The sequence below is a fragment of the Lampetra fluviatilis genome, chromosome 5 (genome assembly GCF_964198595.1).
Source record: "Lampetra fluviatilis chromosome 5, kcLamFluv1.1, whole genome shotgun sequence".
NCBI lineage: Eukaryota > Metazoa > Chordata > Hyperoartia > Petromyzontiformes > Petromyzontidae > Lampetra > Lampetra fluviatilis.
In genome coordinates, this window is record NC_136279.1 from 18,425,059 (window position 1) to 18,442,841 (window position 17,783).

General features: G+C 48.6%; 1 protein-coding gene across 1 annotated transcript; it reads left to right on the forward strand.

The window, feature by feature from the left end:
* The first annotated feature begins 366 nt into the window (after window positions 1-366).
* LOC144932706 (uncharacterized) lies at window positions 367-17,049 on the forward strand. The gene is made up of 4 exons (XM_078857055.1): window positions 367-619; window positions 4,906-5,838; window positions 9,807-9,930; window positions 16,092-17,049. Exons 2-4 carry the CDS (start codon window positions 5,595-5,597, stop codon window positions 16,222-16,224), a joined length of 501 nt encoding a protein of 166 aa, XP_078713181.1. The 5' UTR covers window positions 367-619; window positions 4,906-5,594; the 3' UTR covers window positions 16,225-17,049.
* The last annotated feature ends 734 nt before the right edge of the window (window positions 17,050-17,783 follow it).

Sequence of the window (17,783 nt, forward strand, 5' to 3'; positions counted from 1 at the left end):
GGGTGAGTAGGGGGGGGGAGGGGTGAGTAGGGGGAGGGAAGGGGTGAGTAGGGGGGAGGGGTGAGTAGGGGGGGGGGAGGGGTGAGTAGGGGGGGAAGGGGTGAGTAGGGGGGGGTAAGGGGTGAGTAGGGGGGGAGGGGTGAGTAGGGGGAGGGAAGGGGTGAGTAGGGGGGAGGGGTGAGTAGGGGGGGAGGGGTGAGTAGGGGGGGGGGTGAGTAGGGGGAGGGAAGGGGTGAGTAGGGGGGAGGGGTGAGTAGGGGGAGGGAAGGGGTGAGTAGGGGGGAGGGGTAAGTAGGGGGGGGAGGGGTGAGTAGGGGGGGGGAGGGGTGAGTAGGGGGGGGGTAAGTAGGGGGGGGGAGGGGTGAGTAGGGGGTGGGGGCTCATTGTTGACATCAAAGCCGTGGGGCGGCTACCAGCTACGGGAGCTGCTGCTGCTGCTGTTGGTGGTGCTCCATCTCTCTCCACTGCTGGCTTGCCGCTCTTCCTCCTGGTCCCGGCTACAGCTTGTTGGGGGAAGGGCGAGGCGACACCGCTGTGATACAGCCGGCCCAGCTGAAACACACACGCTGCTGCTGCTGTTGTTGCTGTGGCCTACGACAACACTTGGGCTAGCTAAGAGGTACGTTGTGGCTGTCTGTGTGTGCCTGGCTTGGGGCTACGGCTGGGACACAGCAGCCCTGGACGGGTGCGGGCGGAGGGGACACCCACAGCTCGATGTTTGTCAAGGCGACAGCTGTAGATGTTGCTGTTGTAGCTGTTGTTGCTGTTGTAGCTGTGGCGACACGGATCTCCAGCAGGCCTGGAGAATTACTGCCGCTGCTGCTGTTGTTGTTGTTGTTGCTCTGGGCTACAGATGATAGTGTTGGTAACGGTAACTTATCATTGGGCTGGGTTACAGATGATAGTGTTGGTGATGATAACTTACCATCGGGCTGGGCTACAGATAGTCTTGGTAATGGTAACCTATCATCGGGCTGGGCTACAGATGATAATCTTGGTAATGGTAACATAATCGGGCTGGACTACAGATGATAATCTTGGTAATGGTAACCTATCATCGGGCTGGGCTACAGATGATCATCTTGGTAATGGTAACTTTATATCGGGCTGGGCTACAGATGATAATCTTGGTAATGGTAACTTAACATCGGGCTGGGCTACAGATGATAATCTTGGTAACGGTAACTTATCATCGGGCTGGGCTACAGATGATAGTGTTGGTGATGGTAACTTATCATCGGGCTGGGCTACAGATGATAATCTTGGTGATGGCAACTTATCATCGGGCTGGGCTACAGATGATAATCTTGGTAACGGTAACTTACCATCGGGCTGGGCTACAGATGATAATCTTGGTAACGGTAACTTATCATCGGGCTGGGCTACAGATGATAGTGTTGGTGATGGTAACTTATCATCGGGCTGGGCTACAGATGATAATCTTGGTAACGGTAACTTATCATCGGGCTGGGCTACAGATGATAATCTTGGTAACGGTAACTTACCATCGGGCTGGGCTACAGATGATAATCTTGGTAACGTTAACTTACCATCGGGCTGGGCTACAGATGATAATCTTGGTAACGGTAACTTATCATCGGGCTGGGCTACAGATGATAATCTTGGTAACGTTAACTTACCATCGGGCTGGGCTACAGATGATAATCTTGGTAACGGTAACTTATCATCGGGCTGGGCTACAGATGATAATCTTGGTAACGTTAACTTACCATCGGGCTGGGCTACAGATGATAATCTTGGTAACGGTAACTTATCATCGGGCTGGGCTGCAGATGATAATCTTGGTAATGGTAACTTCATCGGGCTGGGCTACAGATGATAGTGTTGTTAATGGTAACTTATCATCAGGCTGGGCTACAGATGATAGTGTTGTTAATGGTAACTTATCATCGGGCTGGGCTACAGATGATAATCTTGGTAATGGTAACTTCATCGGGCTGGGCTACAGATGATAATCTTGGTGATGGTAACTTCATCGGGCTGGGCTACAGATGATAATCTTGGTGATGGTAACTTATCATCGGGCTGGGCTACAGATGATAGTGTTGGTGATGGTAACTTATCATTGGGCTGGGCTACAGATGATAGTGTTGGTGATGGTAACTTATCATCGGGCTGGGCTACAGATGATAATCTTGGTGATGGTAACTTATCATCGGGCTGGGCTACAGATGATAATCTTGGTAATGGTAACTTGTTATCGTGCTGGGCTACAGATGATAATCTTGGTGATGGTAACTTGTTATCGGGCTGGGCTACAGATGATAATCTTGGTAATGGTAACTTGTTATCGGGCTGGGCTACAGATGATAATCTTGGTAATGGTAACTTATCATCGGGCTGGGCTACAGATGATAATCTTGGTAACGGTAACTTATCATCGGGCTGGGCTACAGATGATAATCTTGGTAATGGTAACTTATCATCGGGCTGGGCTACAGATGATAATCTTGGGAATGGTAACTTATCATCGGGCTGGGCTACAGATGATAATCTTGGTAACGGTAACTTATCATCGGGCTGGGCTACAGATGATAATCTTGGTAATGGTAACTTATCATCGGGCTGGGCTACAGATGATAATCTTGGTAACGGTAACTTATCATCGGGCTGGGCTACAGATGATAATCTTGGTAATGGTAACTTCATCGGGCTGGGCTACAGATGATAATTTTGGTAATGGTAACTTCATCGGGCTGGGCTACAGATGATAGTGTTGGTGATGGTAACTTATCATTGGGCTGGGCTACAGATGATAGTGTTGTTAATGGTAACTTCATCGGGCTGGGCTACAGATGATAGTGTTGGTGATGGTAACTTATCATTGGGCTGGGCTACAGATGATAGTGTTGTTAATGGTAACTTCATCGGGCTGGGCTACAGATGATAGTGTTGGTGATGGTAACTTATCATTGGGCTGGGCTACAGATGATAGTGTTGTTAATGGTAACTTAACATTGGGCTGGGCTACAGATGATAATCTTGGTAACGGTAACTTATCATCGGGCTGGGCTACAGATGATAATCTTGGTAACGGTAACTTATCATCGGGCTGGGCTACAGATGATAATCTTGGTAATGGTAACTTCATCGGGCTGGGCTACAGATGATAATCTTGGTAACGGTAACTTATCATCGGGCTGGGCTACAGATGATAATCTTGGTAATGGTAACTTATTATCGGGCTGGGCTACAGATGATAATCTTGGTAATGGTAACTTCATCGGGCTGGGCTACATATGATGGTGTTGGTGATGGTAACTTAACATCGGGCTGGGCTACAGATGATAATCTTGGTGATGGTAACTTACCATCGGGTTGGGCTACAGATGATAATCTTGGTGATGGTAACATCATCGGGCTGGGCTACAGATGATAATCTTGGTGATGGTAACATCATCGGGCTGGGCTAGTCCGATGATAGCAATTCTTTGAACCGGTCCTGGGCCTCCCCTAGGTCTACTCAGCCTCAAATGAGTACCACGGTGTATCGGTGTGTAGTAAACATCGCCACTGGGGGAGACAAAGGCGGCCGGGCGTGGTTTCTGCCCACCCACTCCCTCTGTGTGTGCCGCAGTGCCGCGGTGGCCTTCATAGGTGCACTTGCCCCAACCAGTCTGTGAAGGCTACACGGGGGATCTTTGTCTTTGTAGCCGGTATCACGGCTTCAGCTTCTGCTTAATTGCTCGAGATTGGAGCTGGGTACAAGCTGGTCGTGGCACACTTGACTTTTACTATTACACACTTTCATTTCACTCTGTCTGTTGTTGTTGTATCCTCAAATCTTGTAACTCAATTTTAACACGCTTCCCAATGTGGTATCGACTGCAAACTTGGTGTAGGTATGTCGTACTGATGACAATACTATAATCTATCATAAAAAAATTATATTTTTAAACAATCTTTTTTACGGATCTAATTGTCCACGCTCAACTCACGTTGCCTGTAAATCACCACGTGGTCCCTTACGTCACGGCAAGCCTCGGGGAGCCACGCCCAGGGGCGGGGGATGTGGAAGGAGGGGGAGGGGCGATGGGGGGGAGGGGGCAGGGGGAGGGGCAGCTCGGACAGTACATTTCATTAAAGCGTGTTTAACAAAATATATTTTTTAATATTTTATTATTACACGCTTTCATTTAACTCACTCTGTCTGTTGTTGTATCCTCAAATATTAGAACTCAATTTTAACCCACTTCCCAGTGTGGTTTCAACTGCAAACTTGGTATACTTATGTCATACTGATGACAATACTATATTCTATCATAAAAAATTGGTATTTTTAAACATTCTTTTTTGCATGTTATGTTTCGGCTTGAGTCTAATTGTCCACGGTCAACTGACGTTGGCCACTTCCTGGAGTCGTGGAGTTCTTCCATTACTAGTACATTTAATAAAAGCGTGTTTTTTAAAAAAGTTTTTGTAAATATTACTTGTCTTTTTTTAAAGGCGTTTTGCTCTCCCAAGGCTGAAGGAGGCAGGAGAACGCCGTCGCTGTGTAATCGCGTCCAATATAAATGTTGTGTCGCTAAACCCGCCACCACCCGACACAGCCAATCAGCGAGGTTTGTCACGTCAACAAAACGGGTGCCAATTCGTTACTCCAGAGCGTAACCCCCCCCCCCCCAACTCTCCAACACGCCGGTGTGCTGAACTAGTAACGAATTGGCACGTTCTGTTTACTTGAACACTGCGAATTGTCTGTGTCGGGTGGTGGCGGGTTTAAGGAAACAACATTGATGTTTACCCTCCACCTCTTATGGCTAATATTGGTCGCGAAAGCCCAGCTACTCACGACTACGCGTTACACTGACAGGCGTTGTTTGTAAAGTCGTCTTGAGTTTGGTTCAACTCATCCGAGCTGTGTGTTGCCGCCCCGGTGCACAGAAGCGTCGCCTCAAAACGAACAACAACAACATCATCATCATCATCGACGACGGTCGTCGCTGCTGGGGACAAGCGGATTGATTGAAGGTTGTGCAAGGAAGCGAGGAGAGAGACCGTCTTCTGAGGCACTTGATTCACAGCAGCAGCAGCCGCATCGCCATCGTGGCGTTAGCGAGGGGTGAGTTTCGAGGTTGAGCATCATCATCAGCAGCGCCTCTGTGTCCACCGCCACCGTCTGCGCGTGGGGAACCACGGAGGCGATTTACAACGTCGAGGAACTGTTTAACAAAGAACAAGGGCCGCCTCAACACCAACGTGCAAAGACTACACAACAACAAAAACCTCAACAGCTGAAAGTCAACAACAACAACTGCTAACTACATCATCAACACCGTCAACAATAAACCAGCAGCAGCAGCGGCAACAAGAAGAACAAAAGTCGACGACGACTTCTACACAAACTGCAAGAACTTCATTATCAACAAGAAGATCGACTACACCATCGTCACCACCACCACCATCAACACCACCACCATCGTCATCAAACTGCATAGACTTTAATCCGAGTGCCGTGGTATACATTGTAAACACACAGACAAGGACGAGTTGTCAACCTTACCACACCACCAGCGTCGTTTGGCGAGTCGCTCCTCGCGTCGTGAAGGAAGGCGGCAGGGAGGGAGCGAGCAATGGAGAGCTCGAAGCCGTTGCTGGATGAAAGACCCCCTCCCTACACGCCTGGTCCCGTGGGAGAAGGGGGGGGACCCCCACCACCACCACCGCCAGGGTACCACCCCGGTGGTGGTGGTGGTGGTGGCTATGGCACCATGCAGCCCGCACCACAACAGTACCAACCCCGAGGCCACCCCTACCAACATCAGCAGCAACATCAACCGCAGTTCCAGCATCAGTATCAACCGCAGCACCATTCAGGTGAGCGATGGAGAGGGGAAGACGAGTGGGGTGTGTGGCCACTGCTATACGTTGCCACGTGACGGTCAGCCAACTTCGTTGAGCTGACCGTTTGTGGCCAGGTCGCTTCTGATAAAGAGCCATGCGGCTCAGCGGAGGGCCGAACCTGGAAAAAAAATATATACAAAAATTAACCCGTAAAAAGAAAGTTTTTCACCATAAATCCTTTATATGCATGGCGGCTAGAGTCCTCTCGTCCTCTGGCTTGAGATGGCTGCCACCTATGGGTCAGATGAATGCCTGCCAGCGTTAAGAAATTGGCAAATAAATAAATAAAATTCCTAAAAAGTGTACCATTTTGGGAAAAAAATACATTGTCATTCACAACGAGTCTGTGTGCAAAATGTCAGCTCGATTGGATCACGGGAAGTGGGTTAAAAAACGACCGAAAGATTTGCACGGTCGTAAGCGCGCAAGCAAGCAAGTGAACTTAATATAAAGGATTTAAAAAAATAGCAGTGTTGGAGCGTGCTGTTGGCAAATCCACTACTGGATGATGGAGGGCCTTTGTCCCGCACTCCGTGCCATGTTGCCAGGGATAAAATATTGCAACGTTGCAGCCAACGTTGGAATCTGGTTTGGCACGTGGTTGCAATTGGGTTGGAACCGTTGTACCAACGTTTGTCCGTCGTTATTTGTTTATATACTGGGTTTGGGTGGGGTGGTTTAACCATATGGGCGCCGTGGTGGCTTGATGTTAACTACCTCGCCGGGTATACAGGAGGTCGTGGGGTTTGATCCCGACCCTGACACCTGCTGCTGTATATTTGGAGTTTGTAGGTCTGTCTCTTTCTCTCTCTCTTTCTGCCCCCGTGGTCGTGTGGATTTTTCTCAGAGCCTTCCAGCTTTCCCCTCCACATTTAGAATCAAACCGTCCGTTTGGAGTGTTTGGCTGCTGTAAATGTCCACGTGATGAGAAGCCGCCACCAAGTTGAGCTGTCATCGCGTGTGGCCAGGTCGCTTCTCCAAAAGAGCTGTATAGCTCAGTGGTCCTTACCTGGTAAAAAAAAACAACTAGTTCAGTTCTTCTTGGTTCTTTCGGTAAAGTCACGTAGAAAGGAAGTAATAAAATAATAAAAATAAAACATAATAAAATTATTTTTATTATTTTATTACTTCCCTTCTACGTGACTTTACCGAAAGAACCAAGAAGATGAATCCCTGCAGTCACGAAAGCTTTAAATCAAAATTTAACTAGTTTAGTTTTTAGTATATTTGACCACCCTGGTTGGTAGAGGCAGGGAGCCATGGACGTTGGAATACAGTACAGTACAGTAAATGTGGTTGTCTGTGCTGCCATCTGCTGACAATGGATTCCAGCCACGTGTTTGGCAGGGCGGTTAGTGGTCCAGATGTCTTGTAACCCACATTTAATTCTCTCAAACCTCATAATTGTTACGGTTTATTTAAACACAGAAATTAATATGCAAAGGGGGGGTTTATTTTTCAGAGGTCAATTAATTGCCGGTCACAAGACATCTGGACCACCGTGCCCTCTGGCATTGGAGTTGTGGTTATGAGATGCCTCGTTTCACCCCCGTCATGGAAACGTGGTATTGTCACCACTGGCTCAGGGCACAGTGTGAGAAGCGGAGTTGTGATTGTGTGTGCCACACAGCACACCTGTAACGCACGCATCTCCCTCCGTGAGAGATGGTGACCGCTGCTTTTCGTGGCTTATGATATAAGCACATGACGTGAGGTGGCGAGGTTTGTTTGAACAACATCGGGGTTGACGATTGACCCCGGGTCAGGGTTTTGATAACTAGGTTCAGGCCTAACCCAAACATAAACCCATCGAAATTCTAAACGGCGGGTTGGTGTCGTGACTGCATTAAGTCCTGACCATAAATCCATCCCACCCCGAGCTGAAACCGGGTAAGGGTTTAGACTGGGTTTAACTCTGGCCCGAACCCTAACAGGAGGTTAACCTGGTTTATAGCTTTCTCTACACCTGGGTCTGTGTGCTCAACTTATATGTGTTCGTGAGCAAGTCTACACATGTATACAATTTTTGCGTGCCTGTGTGTGTTCACACCTGTAGGCCTGTCTGTGTTCACACGTGTAGACCTGTGTGTACCTGTATGTGTTCACATTCGTACATCTGGACAGATCTACATGTATGTGTTCACATCTGTGTGTACCTGTGGGTGTGTTCATATGCGTATACTTGTGTGTGTGTGCTCACACCTGTACACCTGTGTGTTCCCACCTGTGCACCTGTGTGTGTGTGTTCCCACCTGTGCACCTGTGTGTGTGTGTTCACACCCGTACACCTATGTGTGTGTGCGTGCTTACACTCGTACACCTGTGTGTGTGCGTGTGTGCTCACACCTGTACACCTGTGTGTGTGTGTGTACTCACACCTGTACACCTGTGTGTGTGTGTGTTCCCACCTGTACACATGTGTGTGTGCTCACACCTGTACACCTGTGTGTGTGTGTACTCACACCTGTACACCTGTGTGTGTGTGTACTCACACCTGTACACCTGTGTGTGTGTGTACTCACACCTGTACACCTGTGTGTGTGTGTACTCACACCTGTACACCTGTGTGTGTACTCGCACCTGTACACCTGTGTGTGCTCACACCTGTACACCTGTGTGTGTGTGTGCTCACACCTGTGTGTGTGTTCCCACCTGTACACCTGTGTGTGCGTGCTTACACTCGTACACCTGTGTGTGTGTGTGTGCTCACACCCGTACACCTGTGTGTGTGTGTGTGCTCACACATGTACACCTGTGTGTGTGTGTGTGCTCACACATGTACACCTGTGTGTGTGTGTGTGCTCACACCCGTACACCTGTGTGTGTGCGTGTGTGCGCTCACACATGTACACCTGTGTGTGTGTGTGTGCGCTCACACATGTACACCTGTGTGTGCGTGTGTGTGCTCACACCCGTACACCTGTGTGTGTGCGTGTGTGCTCACACATGTACACCTGTGTGTGTGTGTGCTCACACATGTACACCTGTGTGTGTGTGTGTGCTCACACATGTACACCTGTGTGTGTGTGTGTGCTCACACATGTACACCTGTGTGTGTGTGTGTGCTCACACATGTACACCTGTGTGTGTGTGTGTGCTCACACATGTACACCTGTGTGTGTGTGTGTGCTCACACATGTACACCTGTGTGTGTGTGTGTGCTCACACGTACACCTGTGTGTGCGTGTGTGTGCTCACACCCGTACACCTGTGTGTGTGCTCACACCTGTGTGTGCTCACACCCGTACACCTGTGTGTGTGTGTGTGCTCACACGTACACCTGTGTGTGTGTGTGTGCTCACACATGTACACCTGTGTGTGTGTGCTCACACATGTACACCTGTGTGTGTGTGTGTGCTCACACGTACACCTGTGTGTGCGTGTGTGTGCTCACACCCGTACACGGTGTGTGTGTGTGTGCTCACACGTACACCTGTGTGTGCGTGTGTGTGCTCACACACGTACACCTGTGTGTGTGTGTGTGCTCACACGTGTACACCTGTGTGTGTGTGTGTGTGCTCACACGTACACCTGTGTGTGCGTGTGTGTGCTCACACCCGTACACGGTGTGTGTGTGTGTGCTCACACGTACACCTGTGTGTGCGTGTGTGTGCTCACACACGTACACCTGTGTGTGTGTGTGTGCTCACACGTGTACACCTGTGTGTGTGTGTGTGTGCTCACACGTACACCTGTGTGTGCGTGTGTGTGCTCACACCCGTACACCTGTGTGTGCGCTCACACCTGTGTGTGCTCACACCCGTACACCTGTGTGTGTGTGCTCACACCTGCACACCTGTGTGTGTGTGTGTGTTCACACCCGTACACCTGTGTGTGTGTGTGTGCTCACACATGTACACCTGTGTGTGTGTGTGTGTGTTCACACCCGTACACCTGTGTGTGTGTTCCCACCTGTACACCTGTGTGTGCGTGTCCTGCAGGGTACACTGTGATTGCCCCTGCGGGGTACGCGGGCGCCTACCCCACCATGGTGCAGCCGGACTCCTCGCTCATGCAGCCCCCCATCACCTCCGTGCTCGTTGTGGGGGGCTGCCCCGCGTGCAGGTACGGGGTGGGGGGGGGAGGTCTGCACCCCAGGGGGTCCCCTCACACCAGGGGCCCCTCACGTCACATACACCTCACCCCGTGTACCCCACAAACCTATTAGACCAGGTTCTCAGCAAACCAGGTTTCCTTTTCGACCAGGTCTCCCTATCAGACCAGATCCTCTGCCAGACCAGGTCTCTCTAACAGACCAGGTAACCACCTATTAGACCAGGTCATTTCTGACATCGGGCTTGGCGACATAATCCCCACAGACAGATAGACACGCACGAACAAGCGTATGATAATAATTATTATATAGATTTCTCACTGAACAGAGTGGACCACGTGAAAGCTGCCACCTTATCTGGCTCAACTTCAACCCACAGTCACTGTCGACTTGTTACTCAGCGTCAACATGATCCACAAGGAAGCAGGAGGAGGAGACCCAGGTCCCTTTTCCACTGCTTTATTTCAAATTAGTGCCATTTGTAGAAATGTTGTTTCGAAATTCACCACGATGGATAACAACTTGTGAATTGTTGGCCACGTTTTTGTTTTATGTTATTCGATAACTGAATATGCACACTTGTATTAAGCCTCTTTAAACTGGCCTTCACCCGCCGGTTCTGTCCGTTCACTCCTGTTGTGTTTATTTCCTGCCTTCCGTACATGGTGGCGCATTGGGATCTACGGACGAAATGCACCTTTCAAATGTAAATTATTATAACATCGCCTCCGATCAGCACGGTTGACAACGTACGGTGGTGCGACAGAGGTTCAACATGCAAGCGTGCATATTGAAGTTCTTTACGTTTTGTCAAATAACCGCACGTAGGTATACAGTGCAGTGAATGAGTGTGAAGCCCAAATGAGCCGACTGTGACTCGCGCTGCCCAATCACCGACGGCTATGATGGCGAGTAACGAGGACGCCCGCTGTAAATACGACACGTGAGCCCACAGCGTGCGGTGCCGGTGCTCAGACACGATGGGGGTGAGGGTGGTGGAGGGTTGGGGGGGGGTTTGCGCAATCGGCGCCCCTTTTAATTTTGGCCCCGAGTGGCGAGTGAACCTCCCAAACGAGCGCAGACACGCTCCGGGTGGCTGTCTGCACCCGCACGTAAGGTCGCACTCGTCACGCACAGTGTGATTGCCACATGAACCACAATACCTTTGCTGGTATTGTCAAGGAGCAAAAAAAGTATAACCCGTAAAAACAAAGTTTTTCACTATAAATCCTTTATATGCGTGGCGGCAAGAGTCCTCTCGTCCTCTGGCTTGAGATGGCTGCCACCTATGGGTCAGATGAATGCCTGCCAGCATTAAGCAATTGGCAATTAAATAAATAAAATTCCTACAAAGTGTAACATTTTGGAAAAAAAATTTCACGAAAATACATTGTCACGCACAACGAGTCTGTGTGCAAAATGTCAGCTCGATTGGATCACGGGAAGTGGGTTAAAAAACGACCGAAAGATTTGCACGGTCGTAAGCGAGCAAGCAAGTGAACTTAATATGAAGGATTTAAAAACCATCACGCCAACATCCTGGCAGCGGCCGCTTTTTTGCTGGCCATCGAACAAAGACGGTCACCGCGTCGCTCGCGTTCAGATGCGCTTTTGCGGCCATCTGGAACGCTCTTCCAATATTAGAAAGCCACTGGAGCTATGCACTTTTAAACATGGATTGAAAACTAATTTCTTTAGAACTGCCAGTATCAAAATATAATAAGAGTGGTTTTTGTTTGCATTTTGACCGCAGGTATTGTGGTTAATGTAAACATGATTCCTTGTAAAAAGGTTTTAGTTTTGTTGCCTGAAAAAAGGGGAAAAAAACCTATTATTATATTTTGGTCCTGGCAAAGGAGGCCTCGTGATGTAAATAAGAGAATAATCTCGAACTTAGATCGTGACGGCATGGGGAGACCGCCATCCAGGAGCGGATAGAACATTGCTGATGATCATGATGATGTATTAAACATATTCACAGCTATGAGAAGTACATTGAATTGCAGCTTTTAGTTCCAAATCCCAAACTTTAAATAAAAAAAACATAAAACATGTTTTCGGAAAAAGCCACCTAAAACCAAAGTTCGAGCCCAGGATCGTAATCTGACGAAGACAATGCTAAGACGCGGCCATTGTGAACCCCGTGAGGTTGTCTGGCCGCCCTGTGATGGTGCGATTTGGAGGGTCTATTTTAGTGAGCGCTTGAGTATTGTGTTGCACGCTCATATTAATAGGGGCGACTGTACCGATACTTGAGCCGCCAGCCACAGCGGATTAGAATGCTGCACGGCATGAGAGTTTAAACCCGAGTCTGGGCTTGGCTTTCACTCTTCCCCCCATGGGCGATACAATGAGCAGTGCCAATTGGTGGGAAGTCAACGGTGATCATTGTTGATTGGATAGACTTGCCCTTGCCGCAATAACGTGGCATTTCCACCACTGGCTCGCAACTGTGAGTTCTAAGCACCGCCACATGCTTGTTTCGAGTTGGAAACCACTTTTTTTTTACCTGGCGATGGCGTTATTGATGCAACGGATTCACAAATCCATCCGTGTGGAGTTTTGGGCGTCACCCTCTCGTGCGCGTGAGTTTTATCAGTGTTCTCCAGTTTCTGCCCACAAGGGAAAACGCACTCGCCGGTGAAATTTGGCCAAATATTCCAATACCAGGCCCTACGGAATAAATATCCCCAAGCCTTTGGGTTCTCCTGGATAAATGGCATGACAGTAGTTCCCTCGATTAACGTTTTTAATCCGTTCCACGAAAACTACTGTTCACCAAAAAAACTGTCAAACGAATATGGGATTGTCATGTTAAAACCATTAATCCATTCGAAGACGATCAGAAGTTGACCTTTTTGACCCTAAAACTAAGTTCGTAACATTTAAACACTCAATGTTAATAAACTAGCCTTTTTGCCCGTCCAAGGACGGGTGTATTGCGGTGAATCTGAAACTTGCACGCGAAAAGCAGACCACGACGTGATATTCATTGCATCAATGCGTGTGTGCAATTTGTGAGGGCGCGGTGACACAGACCTATTTCATTTTAAGGTTATAATCCCTTGTTCATCATGACGTCCTTTTTACTTTGAGGTCTCAACAGCGTTACGGAGATCGGGTGACGTGAGGGTTATACGTTGACGCTGAAGAGGGGAGAGGAGGCGCCTCCCCCCCCCCCCATGTGGAGTGACGTCACCCGCTAATAATTATTAATGAGGGGGGAGGGTGCTCCATGTGGAGTGACGTCACCTCATCATTATTAATGAGGGGGCTGTTCGATGTGGAGTGACGTAACTTGCTCATGATTATGAATGAGGGGTGGGGGAGTGTCCATTTGGAGGACGTCACCTGCTCATGAATATTAATGAGGGGGGATGGTCGATGTGGAGTGACGTCACGAGCGTTAAGGACATTCCTGGGTGATTATAGTAGGTAAAAACATGATAACAACACTTTAAATAACGCTTTGTTTTAAGGCTAAATGCTCTCCTACTCTTCTCCTTTTTGCGAATTCACTTTAGGGGACATTGCAATCACTACGAATTCACTTGTGAGTTGAAAATGTTAAAAATCAAATCACCGAGTCTGCAAGAGAGCTGTTTCTACTGCCAAAACAGAAGACGTATCATGTAATTAACGGGCATCCCTGATTGGCCGTGGGCATGGCTCAGCCCCACTTACGAGCACTCGGATTGGCCGAAATTGGCGCCCGCGTGCATCATCGAAGTACCGCTGAATTTAAATTTCAACGTTAATCGAAACCATGGGTGGGTCCTATGGAAGGCGAAATGTTAACCGAAAAACCATGAACCAATGTCACTGTTAACCGAGGGACGACTGTTGATTTTTTGTGCTCATACTAGTTGTATTGTTATCTTAACACGTAGGCTTTCGCGACCAATGTTATTCATAATCAACGTTTTTTGGGTTTAGTGTCAGATGGTGAAAGTCTAGTGAGAGAGATTAAACATGTTAAAGAAGCACTAAGACAGAATGGCTACAATAATTCTCAAATTAACAGAGCACTAAAAGCCAAATCACGATCGCAAAGCAACACTGCTGAAAGCGATCAGATTATTAAAACAATAAAAATACCATTTATCTCAGGAGTAACTGACAAATTAGCCCGTGTTTTGCAAAAGCAAAACATTACAGTAAGATTTGGTACAGTACACAAAATTCAACAACTAGTAACATGCACTAAAGACGAATTACCTAAATTATCAACAGAAGGTGTATATCGGATTAATTGTTTATGTGGCAGATGCTATATTGGACAGACAGGGCGTAACGTTAGTGTAAGACTAAAAGAACACCAGAGAAATATTAAACTATCACAAACACAACTGTCGGCAGTGGCAGAACATGCATGCCAACAGGGACACTCAATTGATTTTGACAACGTTGAAGTGTTGTGTAAAACTAGTTACTACTGGCAAAGACTAATTAGAGAATCGATTGAAATTGAGAGAAACAGAAATAACTTTAATCGCTCAGACAGCTACAGGCTTAGTGCGGCCTGGAAGTGTATTATTAAATAAGATACATTACAATTCCTTATAAGGGAAACAAACACTAACTGATTACTAATGTAGCATAATCACAATAAAACACATTCCAAATGATTACTAATCTACAACTCGCATGTAACAATAGCCTGATTACTAATCTAGTATATAATTACAATCACTCCCCCCTTGAATCTTTGCACCTGATGAGTTAATGAGTTAATGATGACGTCACTCTGCTGCTGCTCTATATAAGAACGGGAGACACAGCAGAGCCTCACCATTCTGGCGAATTGCCCGATGATGCTGGATGCAATTACCAGCGAAACGTCGTACTCAAATTGTAAATGTTGTGGCTTCAACACACCGGTGGGCTAAAGCAGTGAACTATTTGTCTTTTGTCAACGTGACACATTTTTACTGATTGGCCGTGTCGGGTGGTGGAGGGTTACGACACATTTATAAATAACGCGATCTAAACCCAAAAAACTTGATTATGTATTGTTATCATCACGCTTGTTACCCATGCAAGCCTCGCCGAGTCTCACGACTCTTCTTTCAGGAGCCTCCTGCCAAGTTGTCGCTGTGGAGGCAGGGGGGTGGCATCATTGCCAAGCGGAGTAATCCCAGGCCAAGTCGCCGAGAAATTCCAGTTGAGAGTTTGAATTCCAATTCTTAATTCCTCCGCTAAACTGCGGCGAGGGTTCCGCACTCTTTGGGCGTGCTTCGTGTGGATGTATTGCACACTTAATCGGCGTCTGGCGCTGGTGTTGTTAGTGGCGCTGGTGGTTGTGGGGAGCGGTAGTGCAGCGGTTAGCGCGCTGCACTACGAACCTGGCGACACGAGTTCAATTCCCGTTCATGGCCAACACCGTTGACTCAGCCTCAGATTAGTACCTGGTGCGGTGTGTAAACATCGCCACTGGGAGAGACTAAGGCGGCTGGGCGTGGTGCTGGCCACCCGCCTTGTGTGCCGTACCGGCCTTCATAGGTGCTCGCTAACAGCACTTGTCCCTACAGTCTGTTAAGGCTACACGGGGGATCTTTGTAGTGGTAGTGGTGCTGGTGATTGATGTGCGGTGGCAGTGGTGGTTTGGGTGTGGAGTTGTTGGGGTCCGTGCGCCTTAGTTTGCATTGGTTACATTTGTTGTAGTTCGCTTAATGTGGTTTTGTTGTGGTTGTAGTGGTTTGGGGTCGATGGCTACGACACTGATTGCCACGGTTATTCTGCTGCAGTTACATTGCGACAGTTTCCACAGTTCATGTATGCAAGTATGTTGAACTTCCTGTGCGCCGTACGTAGCCAACCACGCTAATCGGAAGTGCGGGGGAAGAACAAACTAAACACAAAAAGCAGTTCTAAATAAATTGGTTTTCAGTCTAGGTTATTTAAAAGTGCATAGCTCCAGTGGCTTCCTAATATCGGAAGAGAGTTGCAGACGCCCTCCGAAGCGCGTCTGAAAGGGCGCGACACGGTCACCGTCTTTGTTCAATGGCCAGCCAAAACCCCGCCGCTGCTCGGATGACCAGAGTTCGCGTGATGATGGTTTATGTTCCTTGACGAGATCGGCAAAGCTCTTGCGGCTCATTCGTGGCAAGCACTTTGGAGGCTACACGGCGGAGGGTGCGAATCGCCGTCTCTGCGTGCCGTGTATGTGCAGGGTGGGCGTGCTGGAGGATGAGTACACCTGCCTGGGCATCTGCTGCGCCATCCTCTTCTTCCCGATCGGCATCCTGCTCTGCCTGGCGCTGCGGGAGCGCCGCTGCCCAAACTGCGGTGCCGTCTTCGGCTGAGGACGCACCCGGACTCGCCCACGGAGAGAGAGGCCCGGGGTTCAGCCTGAGTGTAACCCTGACCGCCCCCCTGACCCCACTCCCAACTCTGAGCCCCTAACCGTGATTCCAACAATAAACCCATAACCATGATATGTACAGTTGCCCCCCCCACCTCGTCTTGATGCGAACATTGACACCCCAACCCTAAACCATTGACCCTAACCCTGGCTCCTAACACAAAACCCCTAACCCTATCTATGCCCCTAACCCTGACCCACTAACCCCAACTCCCAACACTAAATCGCTAACACTAGATCTGAGGCTAACTGTGACCCGAGCCTTTGAGTGTAACCCTCGCTCTTAACTGTCCGTCACTCGCACCGCACCACTCGCATCACACCACTCGCACCGCCCCACTTACAAACTCAACTCGCCACACCACCTACATGCACACACATCACCATGCTGCTTATCAAACCACCATACCACCCATCTGACGCCTTGTCACCCAACTTGCCACTAAACTCACAACACCACCCAACTCACACCACACCACCCAGCTCACCACACCACTCACCACCACCCAACACACCACCCAAATCTCAACACACCACCCAACTCACACCACACCACCCAGCTCGCCAAACTACGCACCACCACCCAACACACCACCCAAATCTCAACACGCCACCCACACTGCCCCAGGCGCCTGACTGCAGGGGTGTCACAGAGTGGACGGTGGGTCTGTGCGTGGGTGTGTTGTACGCGTGCAATTTGTACTACAGTATTTACCTTTGTAAAGTGTTTGAATGCCGGAATATAGGGGGTGGTGGATGTTGGTTATTCGTGGTGTGTGTGTGTGTTCCCTAAATGACATCGATGTCACCATATTTTCTGGATTATAAAGACGCTACAGAAAGTAAGAGAAGCACTCCAACCTGGTGCCCTGATGCTAAAAAATTGTTGAACACGTAGTAGTGGTAGTAGTAGTAGCCGTTCGCGACCAATATTGTCCACAATCGAGGTTTTTATTTTTTGGGTTTCTCCACAACTCTGGCTGCAGCCTGATGAGGCTGGTTGTTGTAATTACCGGCGAAATGTCGTGGTGTTTGTAACCCAACACAAGCGGTGTGCTGAACTGGTAACGAATTGGCACGTTTTGTTTACGGGACACTACCTTACTAATTGGCTGCGTGGGGTGACGGCGGGTTTGACAACACACATTTATATTTACGCGATCTAACCCAAAAGAAACCCCCTCTATTATGGATAATAAAGTTATAACAAATCTGGTCTCTCTCACGTGCAACAAAGACAAAAGTCCCCTTTATAGCCTTAACAGACTGTTGGGGCAAGTGCTGTTAGCGAGCACCTATGAAGGCGCGCACACACACACGTGTGCACACACGCACGACTTACCGGATTATACGATGCCCCCCTCCCCAACCTCTTCTTAAACATCAGCAGAATCGGTCATGACGGCAGTGTGTAGACGCACGCCTACTTTTATTTAATCCCGAGGCTCAAAGCTGGGGTTGATGATCATGCAATGATGGGAGCTTTGATTTAGTGTTTCT